At 41.4% G+C, this 14,467-nt stretch overlaps 1 protein-coding gene across 1 annotated transcript; it reads right to left on the reverse strand.

The window, feature by feature from the left end:
• Positions 1-1,299: 1,299 nt before the first annotated feature.
• LOC129338190 (parvalbumin beta-like) lies at positions 1,300-13,525 on the reverse strand. Its single transcript, XM_054992233.1, has 5 exons — positions 13,419-13,525; positions 12,797-12,864; positions 8,971-9,103; positions 3,104-3,213; positions 1,300-1,877 (listed from the first exon to the last, which is right to left on the reverse strand). The coding sequence occupies exons 2-5, from the start codon at positions 12,855-12,857 to the stop codon at positions 1,852-1,854; spliced, it is 330 nt and encodes a 109-aa protein (XP_054848208.1). The 5' UTR covers positions 12,858-12,864; positions 13,419-13,525; the 3' UTR covers positions 1,300-1,851.
• Positions 13,526-14,467: the final 942 nt, after the last annotated feature.

Raw genomic sequence — 14,467 nt, forward strand, 5'->3', positions numbered from 1 at the left:
CTCTTTAAAATGTGGCAAAGAACCAGAAGCATGAGTGAGAGGTGGGACAATCAAAGGCAAGGCGAACAGGGATCAGAAGTATTGCCGAAGGCTTTCACGGCCGGAGAACGATGGTTGTTGTGGATTTTCCAGGCTGTATAGCTGTGGTCTTGGCGTTGTAGTTCCTGACGTTTCGCCAGCAGCTGTGACTGGCATCTTCAGAGGTGTAGCACCAAAAGACTCTGTCCGGATACAGCCCGGAAAATCCACAACAACCAGGGATCAGAAGTGCTTCCTATTCTTTCTTCATTACTGACTCCTGACTCCCTTCTTTGCACTTCTTGATTTTTTTGCATCCCAACAGTTTCTTCCCAGACTCCCTTGCAGCATCATAAAGGATGCTGGTTCCAGATTCAGGCTCTTCAATTATGTAATTGCTATATATCACTTGCAACCTCTGTGCAAGTTTTGGTGGGCCCTGGGCAGAGAGTGCCGAGATCCTCCCTTGCCTACTACTAGATTCCTCTTTTTGCCCCACCTACCCATGTGTCTCCATTTGCTTGTGCTTGAGTGTCTTTCCTTTATCCACCCACAAGCTCTCACATCTACCCACACTGCCTGCAAGCCTTTCCCTGATGATGCTGAGTGGTGGTGGTGGATGCAGCTCAGAGTGCCACTGCCATGGCCAGCAGGAACACTGATGATTTATGCACCATCCATATGTCCTTCTCTATCAGTGCGTGACAAAGCATTCAGAAGCCAGCAGTAGAAGGATCAGATTGCAGGCATCGGAGGAGATGCATGGGTAGGAAGTCAGCAGCAATGGGCCCCACCAGAAGCCCTAGCAAGCAGCTGTCCCACCTGAGGGTATGCTGACTCTGGCCTTGCCTCTGTGACACCGCAAAAGAATCCTGCGTTGTGCTTCTTCGACTGCTTCAGATTCTCACTGGCTTCCTTAAGAACATCGCTACTCGAACTAAATGCTAGGGTTTGCTTGTGCTGTCAGGCCAGTCCTGAGAATAAACCCCCAAGGAAGGAACCAGTGACTACCAACCCAAATGTCCAATTGCCCAAGCACTTCTGTATCTCACCATTCCCTTTGGCAACCCATCTCTGGTTGTAGCCAACTCGGAAAAAAAATTGTAAAATTTCTCCTTTCCAGTCTCAGAAGACTTTACCCCCCCACCACCACATTTACTCTCTATATATCAAAACTACTTGCTTGACATAGTTAGCATGGTGTGGTTATCAAATATTCATACATCATATTAAAAGCAACAATAGAAATGGTATGAGTAAAGAATGACTCCAGAATCCATGAATGATGAAGTCACTTTATATGTATGAATGAACAATTCCACCAGTGTTACAATAGCAAGGCATTTTATGAAGCTGGTTATTTGAAGGCAAAGACCAGTTTAAACATTCTCATTGAACATTTTTGTTTAAACAATAAACAAAAATCAATGTGATTTTTCTTCTCCTTTGAAAGTTTCATATACCTTGATTGGAAGGGAGATGGATGTTGGTTAACTCTTGAAGAGAAAGAATCCACAGATCTATTTGGAAATCCCACATGTATTGAGTACTCCTAATAGCGCCTAATGCAAATGAAACATAAAAGTTCAGAGTTCTTCTCCTTAGATTCCAACTTTTTCTCTGTTTGATGTAGAGCCCTTTAAGTACGACACCAGACAATAATAAAGATCAAACAGCGCATTGTGAGTTAACACATTTCTCTTAACAATACGAAACAATATACTGGCAACTGTCAATGCCATTTCACTGTATAAAATGTATAAATAAATAGTAGTCTTGCAATAAGAAAGGGTGTTTTACAGTACAATTAGCTTGGTCTTCCTCTTGATCACTTTAAGAATGAACCAGGACCTGGAACTCTAGAAAAGAAAAAGAAAAACCCAGATTTCATTATTGTTGGGCTAGAAAAATAATTTCATTTTTTTTAAAAAAAGAGTTAACATAACTTAACATGGATTCCCGCTAGAGGTACAGCTGAATGCTGCCTGCCACAGATGGAAATTGACTAACATTTGTTACTGTTCCATAACATTTCTTGAGGTTGCTGCTATGCAGTAAGTTTTCACTGTATGTGGTCAGTGGCTTCCTGCACTGATGGGATATTATATCATTGTGCAGCTGATGTAATCAGTTAATGTCATTGCACGGCATCAGTGCAGGTGGCCTCTAGGCATATTTTTTGAGACTCACTGCAATGCAGAAATTTCTGGCGCAGCTAAAACTCCCTAGAATCCACCAGATTCTACTAACTGGTATTGGAATCAGTCTTCTAGAACTAGATGAACTGGTGAAAGCTGGGTTGGAGTACATGGGGAGAAGCATGTCTTACGGCACAAAGTCTAAAACCTCACAATTAAACTCTTTGACCTTTGTCCTACATGCTTATCCTACAGATGCATGGGGCAAAGCTGTGGGGTATGCATGTAGGATGAAGGTCAAAGACTTAAATTGTGAAATTTGGGACTTTGTGCCATGAAACTTGCTGTATTGTGCTTTTAACTAAGCAACATGTTACTTTCTGATTTTCTGCATGGATTGGCTTGCTTTTTACAAACCCCACATTGTAAATGTCGACAGGGAGCTTCTGAACTGTTCACTGTGCAGTGATAACAGAGAACTGCTTTGTGTGTTGACAAATAATGCAAACCATGTAGCCCACATCAAACCATGTCATAACTTTACTATTGGATGCTCATTTGAGTCCCCAACAGCATTTTTGAAAATAAAATAGAAAGAACCCAAACAAGATGCTAATTTTCATTCTGAAAATGTGAAGTTTATTTCTATTAAAAGCTTGCAACCCAAAGTTGTACCGATGGGGCATTACTAACTAACAGTTCAATCCAATGCAGAGGTATTCCAGTCTATGTTCATTTGAATCAATGGGGTTAAACTGGAGTAACTCTGCATAGGATTGCACTGTAAGCCTTTGTCCTTCCCTGTGACCTTCTTAATCTTGCTCCAATGTTTCAGAATAAAATTGCAGAATCCCTGATAACTTTCATTTTGTTAGCTGCCCATATGAGATCTTTTAAAGAAGCTTGATGTTAAGGATCATGCAGGTAGGTTATTATTGCATACTTACCATCCACTCCAATTTTGCCATCTCCATCAGTATCACCGGCTTTCAGGAACGCCTTGGTCTCTTTATCAGTCAAAGTTCTGGCGCTTGCACTAAAATTCTGCAGGAATTTCCTAAGGAAAAAGAAAAAGCATATTAATGATAGGGCAACAAACCAAGGATCTAATATATTGGTATATGCATTCCATTTCTTTTTGGCAAAAAAACCTCCTCTCATTAGCTCAAGAAAAGTTTATGTTCCATAGGTCAAGGAAAAAGTCCGCCTTATTCCAGTGTCCTAGGGTGAGTACAAAGAAACATCACCAGGGCTTTTTTTTCTGGGGAAAGAGGTGGTGGAACTCTGTGGTGGAACTCAGGACTGCACAATGATGTCACTTTGGGTCAGCTGGAACAAAGGGGGAGTTTTTTAAAGTTTAAATCACCCTAGGCAAAAATGGTCACATGGCCAGTGGCCCCGCCCCCTGATCTCCAGACAGAGGGGAGTTTAGATTGTCCGCTGAGCGGCGCGGAGGACAATCTAAACTCCCCTCTGTCTGGAGATCAGGGGGCGGGCCCACCAGCCATGTGACCATTTTCAAGAGGTGCTGGAACTCCGTTCCACCGAGTTCCCACTGAAAAAAAGCCCTGAACATCACTATATATAATAGTGCAGGAAAAAAGTAGCTTTCTTTTAAAAAGGATTCATTTTCAAGTAAAATGGCCCCCAGCTTTGTCTGTGGTGTTTGCGCATGTGCAGAAGTTCTGGAAGATGGGTGCCATTTTGCATTAATGGTGTGCAAAGGCTGGCATTGCCCAGATATCCGCAGCTGGAACCAGGAGGAGATGGTTAGCAAAATTAATAATAGCCAGTGGAGGAGGGAAGGTGAACGAGAGCCAGTAGCACGTGGGGAGAGACAGAAATGGCAGTGAGGGCAGGAGGGAAAAATAGGATTTCCCCTTTTCTGTGTGTATACAGATATCTGGGAAGTTAGCTGTGTCTTCTTTTAGTCAATCACTGTACACCAGCCCAGATGGAAAGATAACTAAGCTTTCCAGCAGGATATGTATTATACATGCAATGTTTTTGAAGTCAATTTTAAAAAATGCGTGGAAAGAGTAGCTCTTTTCCTACTCATAATTTTAAAATATTGCTAAGCAAAAACATCTTTGCAATTGGCAACAATCAGGGTTATTTTTAGAAAAAGTAAACATGAAAGGTATTGGAAAAGAAGCCACATTCTCTTGTGGTCTAAGTTCCTATGTAAGCACAGAACTTCTTTCCTTTTGTAAAGCATACTATACAAAAGAGCTACCATTCACAGAGCAGCACAGCAACCTTTATTGGCATAAATAATACAGACGGAACAGAAGAGATGTTGTAGAATAAGTTCATAGGGCAGCACAATCGTGTCCTCAGACAGCAAAATTATCTCAAGATACAGCACAGTCGTAGGGGGCTTTATAAAATATTACCCTTGACTTCCACACATAAGCCAAGAATTCAGCAACAGATAGTTATTGCTGGACTCTTGTCTGCTAAGAAAATTTTTAGATCCTTATCCAAAAAATCCCTCTGCACAGGAAAAAGAGGACGAATCAATAAACTACGCATAACAGAATATTTGGGGCAGCGAAAAAGAATATGTGAGATTGAGTCAGGTTCCCTCAGAGTACAGTCACACAGTCTATCCCTATATGGAATACCCCCATATCTGCCTGTGACCACTGCTGAGGGAAAGAGATTGAACCTCGCTAACATAAAAGCCCTCCTAAACACTGGGTTTATCAGATCAGCAATATACGCCGCCATAGTGGTATGCAAGGAATAGAGGGACAGTGAATGAGGGGAGCAGACTCCGGAGCTGCTGGCATTAATAGTCTGCGCCTCAATATCCCAAATTCTCCTCTTGACCACCTGCAGAACTGCCACCTCACCACTATTGTATAAAGCTTCCAAGTCGATTCCTAAGGAACCAATCTTTTCCACTACAGCCTGTGAGCAATCCGAAATAAAGGGATCAGTTAGAAGTTGAGCCATTAGGCTGATAGGGGAGGATCAAAAATGAAGACGGAGCCAAAATTTAATCGTAGTGATCCAGGCCCGAGATTCTATCAGGTGCAGATCCAATTCCTTACAGAGGGTAAACAACGACACTGAGTTGGATAAACCAAGGATCCTACGCAGGAAGACAGAGTAAATATGCTCAATTCTTTTAGTAAAGGACTGTATCCAAATAGGAATTCCGTACAACAGTCGAGAAATAACTGTTGCTTGAAAAATCTTAAGCACTGCTGGGACAAATTGATTGCCCTTTTGAAAAAAGAAACGAATCAAGGCTGCAGTCTTATTCTTGGCTAAACTTAGAAAGTGCTCTCTATGTGGGCACCAACTCAGATTGTAATGGAATAGCACTCCTAAGTAGTGGAAAGATTTTACCTGCTGTATTTCTTTTTTCGCTATTAGCCAGCGGTTGCATTTCCAAGATTTAGAGAAAACCAAAATTTTTGTCTTGTCAAAATTAATAGAAAGAAAGTTCCAACAGCAGTATGCATTAAACTCGGATAAGAGACGAATAAGGCCAATTCTTGTAAAGGAAAGGATAACCGCATCATCAGCATAAAGCAGAACTGGCACTGCAGCCGTATTTAATTTAGGAGGGTGGCCATTAATCCTATCCAAACAAGAAGGCAAGTCAGTGATAAAAAGGTTAAAAAGGGAGGGGGCAAGAACGCACCCTTGCTTGACTCCTTTAGAGACAGGTATCTCCTTAGTGAGAGACCCTTTCCCATCAAATCTTACTTGGCAAAAATTGGACGTATGTAATTTCCAAATCAAAAATAAAAGGCGCTTATCAATCCCCAGTTCGAGAAGTTTATCCCATAATAAAGATCTATTAACAGAGTCAAAGGCTTTACGTAGGTCAACAAAGGCTGCATAGAGTTTACCACGCAGGTGGCAAGAGTACTTTTCGGCTAAAAAAGCTAGGGTGGAGCAATGGTCTAACGTGGATTGATTCGCTATGAAGCCAATTTGTTCACGTCCTGGGAGATTACGATCTGCCATCCATTTGGACAATTTGATAAGAAGATGTTTGGCATATAGCTTCCCTAATACGGAGAGTAAACTGATCGGTCTGATCGGTCTGCCCAGATATCCGCAGCTGGAACCAGGAGGAGATGGTTAGCAAAATTAATAATAGCCGGTGGAGGAGGGAAGGTGAACGGGAGCCAGTAGCATGTGGGGAGAGACAGAAATGGCAGTGAGGGCAGGAGAGAAAAATAGGATTTCCCCTTTTCTGTGTGTATACAGATATCTGGGAAGTTAGCTGTGTCTTCTTTTAGTCAATCACTGTACACCAGCCCAGATGGAAAGATAACTAAGCTTTCCAGCAGGATATGTATTATACATGCAATGTTTTTGAAATCAATTTTAAAAAATGAGTGGAAAGAGTAGCTCTTTTTCTACTCATAATTTTAAAATATTGCTAAGCAAAAACATCTTTGCAATTGGCAACAATCAGGGTTATTTTTAGAAAAAGTAAACATGAAAGGTATTGGAAAAGAAGCCACATTCTCTTGTGGTCTAAGTTCCTATGTAAGCACAGAACTTCTTTCCTTTTGTAAAGCATACTATATAAAAGAGCTACCATTCATTCTGTTATCCCACTATATAAAAGGCAAGCTGTATTGGCGACAACTCACTTTCTATCCTTGCACAGGTGCATTGCCAACAACTTTGGCCTCAAGGCCGCTGCAAAATGCTTGCTTGCCACAGGAGGGGACCTGCCCAATAGCCCCCTTGACGGCCTAAGCACGCCTCCTCATGCCTCTCGTCAGCACCCTCCTGCTCTGGCCTCCAGGCTGCTGCAAAGCACCCACTTGCCTCCGGGAGGGTTCTCACTGAATCAGTTTTCTGGAGCCCATTGTATTTTTTCACACAACAGATGTTTCTAGTTCTGTTATAAAGCAAGTACTAATTGGAAAGGAAACGTGATGACATAGCATCCTATCCAATCAAAACATAATGTGCTGTTTCTTTAACCCAATGAATTCTGAAGCCCTGATTTCTAAGCTACCCATTCCACACAGGTCTGATGTCTCTGTTGCTCTATTGTACCACTTTAAAATGTGTATGTGTGTGTGGGGGGGGGGGCTTACACGTTTAAATCTCTTCATTAAAAATATTTCTCCTTATACATACAGGAATATCATGACATGGAAAAGGCTGAGCCAGAATGGCCTCTCTGTACATGTTAGTTGTGTGTGTGCTATGTATGGAATTTTTGCTTGTTTTGCTGTTGGAGTATGGCTTTCTCCTGTACTGTGCAACCTGTCTTCTGCCACCCTGCAATTTGATGTCCCGAGGGTTTTTTTTTTTACTGGCAGTGCCTAGGGTTGCCAGCTCCAAGTTGGGAAATTCCTGGAGATCTGGGGGGTGAAACCTGGAGAAACCTGGAGAAAGTGGGGTTTGGGGAGGGAAAGGATCTTGGCATGGCATAATTCCATAGAGCCCACCCCCAAAAGAAGCCATTTTCTCCAGGTGAACTGACCTCTGTGGCCTGGTGACCAGTTGTAATTCCAGGAGATCTCCAGCCACTACCTGGAGGCTGGCAACCCTAGCAGTGCCTCACCTTTGGGATGCCCTCTCCCTTGACGTTCACTGGGTGCCTGCCTTACTTTCTACTAGATGCCAAGCCAAAACATTTCTCTTTACATAGGCTTTTAATTAAAGGATTTATCTTTTTTTTTTTAAAAAAATGGTCTGTTCTTAACCTGAGGACTGTTTTACTAATATTATTTTAGGCTGCTGTCTGTTTTATACACCAACACCAGATTCCATTAAAGAGGCTTCTCCATAGCACTTCTATTCAACTCCGCTTTGGGGAATATTTATTTTCAAGTATAATCTAGAATATCTAGCCGTGTGATCCTATGCAGAGTTACTTCATTGAAACCAATTGGTTTAGATTGCATACAGTTGCACTATAACACTGCAAAAATTAACTGGTGAGATTTTTAAAAGCCCCGTCAATTGCACACTGGCTGTTTATATAGAGAGAGATAGAGATATAGTTTCTATGCAAGTTCTTATAAAAACTACAGATGACAGACGTCATCTTAGAAGAGGGAGAAAAAGGAGAATGCTTCTTCTGTGATGATATCTACAGCAAAATGTGTACAGCACCTAACAACAAAGGCAATATGATTTTCTCCTTAGAACTTTTATAAGCAAATGTATGCCGATTGACTGTACAATCTTAGCAGTTATACCAAAAATAGGGCCAAAGCAGTCAATGCTTTTTTTGCAAGCGTTTGCACGTGTTCATTGCAGCAACACAGTAGCTGCAGGGAACTACTTATATATTAAAAAAGAGAGCCCAAATGGGCTCGGAACAGTGCCAGGGGGAGGGCTCTCACTTGCTCCTCAGGCAGTTTTCTCCTGCAGAAACCATGAAGAGGAGGAGTTATTCCTCCAATTTTGCTGCTCCACATGCACAGATACTCCACATGGAGCAGCAAAATCAGTGGCATAACCGCCCATGTGTTTTTTGTGGTATGAGAAAACTGCTGGTGGGGGGAGGTGGGAGCCCTTCCTCCAGCCCTTCCTCCTCCTAATTTTTTTTTTTTACAAGCAGTTCCCTGCAGCCGCTGTGTGGTTGCAGGAAACGTGCAAATGCATTGAAAAAAGCATTGTCTATTGGCCCTAATTCATTAGTGGTCTTAGAAGGGTAACTGTCTTTAGGACTGTGCTGCAAATCAACCAATTAAAGCAATGATTTGACTATATTTTCTTCAATTGAGTGACAGTCCTAAAAATAACTGTGGCTATATTTTTCATCTGACAAGTGTTTGTGGGTATGATTCCCCCCCCTTTAAAAAAAAAAACTCACTTCAATTCATCCTCCTCAATGAATCCACTCTTGTCCTGGTCCAGGATTCCAAACACTTTTGCCAACTGTTCTTTCGATTTGGAGTTCAGACCCACTTTGGCAAAAAAGGTCTTGTAGTTGAAGGAATCATTAGCTTGAAAAGAAGAAAAATAGGTGATAATGGAGGTTAATTTCTCCAATGAAGAACATCTCATCAACCTTTATTTCCCCTTTCGCCACCACTGTTTCTTTGGCATGATTTACTGTGCCATCTTAAGCAGAGTACATCCTTCTAAGCCCATTGTACTTCAATGGGTTGAGAGGGTGTAGCTCCCAGGCTAGTCCAATTTTGCTAGCTCTTGGAAGCTAGGCGGGGTTGGCCTTGATTAATAATGGGATTTAGCCTGAAGCCTGGGGAACTGCCTTGCTGGATCAACTGGCACAGTAGGTATGAGCAGGGCTCATTTTGAGGGGGGAACGCGCAGGAACGCAGTTCCCCAAAGAGGTCACATGTCAGGTGGCCCCACCCACCTGACTCTCGGGCATTTTGGGTCCATTTCAGCCTGGATTGGGGCTGAAACAGCCCGGATCTGGCCTCTGACGGGTGGTGGATCACTTTCCTACTCAGCAGTGGCCTGATCCTGACCATTTTGGGCCCCTTTGGGGCCATTTTCCAGCCCCTTTTTTTGCCATTTTGGGCCCAATTTCGGCCCTGAATGGCCAGGATTGGGTCCAAAACAGCCAGGATAGGTGATGTCAGGGGGTGTGGCATATGCAGATCAGTTATGCCAATGACACACTTCCGGCGATGGCAAGGGGTGTGGCATATGCTAATGGTTATGCTATGGATTATGCTAATGAGTTCCTCCAGCTTTTTTTCTACGAAATGACCCCTGGGTATGAGCCTTGCACTTCAAGCTCCAGTCTATGTGCTCTAGCTTAGCTGGCTCAGACCTGGCCAGCCTGCAGAGCCAGGTTTATTGTCAAGAATTGGGTGACTGGTGTGAACCTGAATAATATAATATTATTATATTAGTGCCAGCTCCCACAAAGTAGAGGGCAAGTTCCGAATTCCTCTGAACTTTTTCTTTAGGCAAGACATTAAGTACTTAAAACAAAAAGGGTAAAGGGTAGCATTGAAAAGAACAACTTGTTTTGAGGGATGATGAAAATGCACCAAAGGCTGCCATTTGTAAAAAGTCTTTAAGTCGGAGTAAAGGAGATGTTGCAGATTGAAGCAGGCCTGCTCACCCTTTGAAAACAGAGGTACCAACAGTCATTTGGACTTTCCAGTACACCCTGAGAGGTCTGTGAAGATCAGACACCAACAGATCTTGCTTATGGGTGGTAGGATAATGAGAGGAAGCAACAGAATGTTGCTTGGGAAAAAAAACTCCATGGCTGAGTTTCTACAGTCATAGTAAAAAATAATCTTCTTTAAATTGGCTTTTCATTTATAATCTGGAGACTAGGATGTTTTATGATGACTGTTTTGAGTTGACCTGTAGCTGATTTTATTGTAGTGTTTTGAGATTGTTTAAAATGTTTTTTAACTATTTGAATAATTTTACATCAGCGGCATTTTTGCTTTTTTTAAAAAAATGTATTGCTACCTTGCATTAGGCAACTCAAAGACAGAGACCTTTCAGTTTTTAAAATATTGTCCTTTGGCTAGTAAATTGCAATCAAGAAAGAAAGAAAGAAGGTACAGGTGGGGAATGAAAGAAGGAAAAAGATGGACAGATACGATGAGAAAAAATTTAATGGTTCCCATGTTGCAGATCGGGGTTGCAGGTCCATCCATAAAATGTTGAGGACTACGATTCTAAAACGTGGCATCTGGAATGTGGTGGCTGCACAACTCAAAGCTAAGCAAGATACTCTCTTGGGAAACTCATCATGCTCATCTTGCCTGAATGCTCTGGCCTGCAGTTTCCCAGCATGGGTTCACTATTGTACGTGCAGCACAAAAAAAAAAAGTGTATGCCCAGTCATCACATCTGACTATCTATGTGTGGCTTTCTTGCCTTTTCTGTATAGGAGAGTTGTAGTGTCAGTGGTCTGAAATGGCCCTTAGGATCTGATTACCATATTTGGATCCAGGGAAGAATTTACCAGCAGGTCATATTTCTCTAGTCAACTGGGGAGGGTGTGTGTGACCTTTTCTTACTTTCTTTTTCCTAGTTAGCTGCAATCATAGTGTAGCTATCATGCTCCAAGACTCAGGATTTTTACTTAACTGTAGACCTATTGGCAACTTTCTCATAAGATACCTCTCTCACCTGTTCCTTCTGCATATGGCATACTGATATTTAAGCAAGCATAAAATAACCTAGCTACGGAAGATCTTTTCTCTGTACTTCAAGTTTGAATAAACTTGTGCTCATGCTGCGGCATTCCCATCTTCAGTCCCTCACATCTCCAGTTAAAGGAAGTCAGAAAGTGTTCTCTGCCTGAGACGCCAGGTTTTATTGGCCTGTTAGATTAGACAAAACTGGGCTAGGGGAAGGATTCATGGACTGGTCCACTGTAAAGTGGCATCCTTCAGGTATCACTCAGCTTTCTGATAGCACAATTCTAGGAATGTTGAGGTGCGCATGTACAACAACATTCAAACCCACTAGAATTTTCCCATTATATATCAGCCATTTAACAGGTTGTCTGTTTATGGGGCTAAGCCAAAGCCATGCATACTAGACTCCTTTTGCAAAATAATGCACTTAAAAAACAAATTCACCAAGTGAGCATCAGAAATAATCTGGAGAATAAAAAGTCAAGTTGGAAACCTCATTGCTGCCATCCCTGTTTCCACTACCTGTTTTGCTAGTGTTTTTTTAATTATTGTATTTACTCAAATGCAAAACTAGGGTTTCCCCCCCCCCAGATATGCCATTAAAAAGTAAGAGAGAGGGGGTTTGTGTTAAAGCTGTGTACAAGTTACAGTGATACACAATAATAAAAAAACGTTGTGGAGAACATTTCTTACAAACAAGCTCATTTTCTTTTTGAGTAATTATGATAGAAAATGATCTCTCTGATTCGACACATTGGCCTTTGAAATGAGCATTTCCTCACTTAAGACTACAGGCTTTGTCAATCAAATTGGTGCTGGATAGTTGTTTTCCTGGCATCTCTTAAGAGTTTTTGTGTTTAGGGGATTGTTACAACAGATGATTTATCCAATTATTTGTTATATTGGCCCATTAGTTCCCAATTTCAGCACTAGTTAGTCTGTTACATCAGATGCCGTGGGGGGGGGGTGTCTCATCTATGAAAACTTATGTTCAAATAAAACCTTATTAGCCTTCAAGGTGCCACAAGACTCCTGTTTATTTTTGAAGTTTCATGTTTAACTTCAAGAAAGATTTGGAAAAAAAATCAATTTCTTACCTGTGGGGTTTGCCCTTTATAATTTTTATGCATTGTGTATTTGTGTGTGTGTAAAGTGTTTTCAAATTGCAGCTGACATATGGTGACCCCTGGTGAAGTTTTCAAAGCATGAGACAAACAGAGATGTTTTGACATCGCCTGCTTCTGTGTAGCAACCCTGGACTTCTTTTGTGGCTTCCCATCCAAATGATAACCAGAGCCAACCTTGCTTAGTTTCTGAGATCTACAATGTTAGGCTAGCCTGGGCCATCCAGATCAGGGTATTTTAATTAGTTTTTTTTAAAAAAAAGTTTTAAGTACTAGTTATTCTCTATTGCTATGGCCATAGGTTAATGCTATTAAGAAATTACTCTGATTCTCTAGCACTGCACAATTCAGGTACACAAACAGTCGTGCAGAGAAAGTCACAGATACATTCTCTCAGGGGAACAAAAGACTCTGTCAAATCAGGAGTTACCTTTGCAGCTGTCCAAGCCAGCAGCGATTTCCGCATCAGTCAGGATTCCAGCGAAAGCCATGACAAAGCTATGGGGAGGAGAGAGAGAGGGAGTTAGCTTGTTAAAAGGCAGATAAGAAAGTTATGATCTAATGACATTTTTTCAATGAGAGGATGAATGATGCAGGAGATCTCGGGGTACATGGCTGTAGTTGCTGGAGCTCAAGTTAATCTCAGTGGTTCTGCAGCCCCCAGATGGGGTGGTGATTTTTCCTTGTGTCTCAGGGAGATAGCAGCAACAACAGCAGAGACAGCCAAGATTACAGTCCAAGGCAAGGCAGCTGTTGTTCAGAGCCAGTAAGCATCATTCCTTTAAAAAATCCTGATCTTCCACCCAGATGACTTTTTTATTCCTCCACCAGGATGGTCACGGAGTAGATTCATTTTTAAAAAAATTATTTGTTTTGTTGTTTTCTCAAAGTCGGCTTCCCAGTTTGGGGCAAAAAAAAAAAAAACCACCCCAAATTTGGGTATAAAATTATATCGCTCGATCAAGCTTGTTTGAGTCTTGATAGAGTTTCCAAGCAGTTGGATATTTTTATGGTTTTAAGTGGTTGCCGAAGGTTGAAAGGCTTAAACTCACCTTTTAAGTTGCTTCCCAAAGCTGAGAGAAGGGGGCAGAGAGAAAGAAAGATCTAAGGAGAGCTCTTCTCATAGGCTAGTTGCTCCAGGCAGCGACCCTGTCTTATATAGGGTTAAGTTAAGACCCCCCATGCCTTTTACAGAAGTCCTGGGACCACGTCATTGCTCAAATGCCCCAGGGGATAAGATACTGTAGCTGACAAGACCTGCTAGCTAATCAAATTGATATTTATATCCCAGAGGAATGTACATGAGGTCGTAGACAATATAACGAAGTACTAGAGTCTTCCTCCAATCACTAGCTTCTACTGACACCCCATTAAAAATATATATATTTTAAATTTTAAAGTTGAAACCATTTTTTAACATTTTGATTTCATCTAGTTTTCTATTAACAGATAACGCTGTAAGAGTTCGGCATTAGATTTTGGAGGCTATGTTTAATTTTAACCCAGCAAACAAAACTACTAGATTCAGTGAGGCAACCTGGGGGAATAACAGTGTTATCCTAAGCACTTTTTGAAGTCAATGTTTTTAAGAGGGTTCTGTTTAGGATTGCACTGCACAACAGTGTTTAGCGGATTGTTCTGCAGCAGCAGTAGATGTTAGAATTGATGGCAGTGAATTTTATCTCTTGCCCCAGAATTCTCAGATCTCAGGGTTTTTTTAAATGACATTTCCCTCTCATTTACAGACTTCCAAGATTCTTCAAAACCGGTCCACTAAGCAATAAATTCAATTAACCAAACATAGAAACCCTACACTTTATTTGGAATTACAGTTAGTAACCATTACAACAATTCAAAATTAACCAAATATTCCTACAAGTCAAATCAACACCTTTCATTCCAAATCACCCTTTTGCATGAAAATACGGATTACATTCACCTGCTTTTAAGCCCTAAATGCAATCTAAAATTTTGAAATCACACATTAATTCAACTATTCATTTTCTTGCAATGGTCCAAACATCTTCACCAGCACCTTATTGTTGGCTATTCTCTTCTGTGATGCATCCGTGTCCCTTGTTCAGGTTTCCCAGGATACTTA

The sequence above is a fragment of the Eublepharis macularius genome, chromosome 12, assembly GCF_028583425.1.
Source record: "Eublepharis macularius isolate TG4126 chromosome 12, MPM_Emac_v1.0, whole genome shotgun sequence".
NCBI classification, from domain to species: Eukaryota; Metazoa; Chordata; class Lepidosauria; order Squamata; family Eublepharidae; genus Eublepharis; species Eublepharis macularius.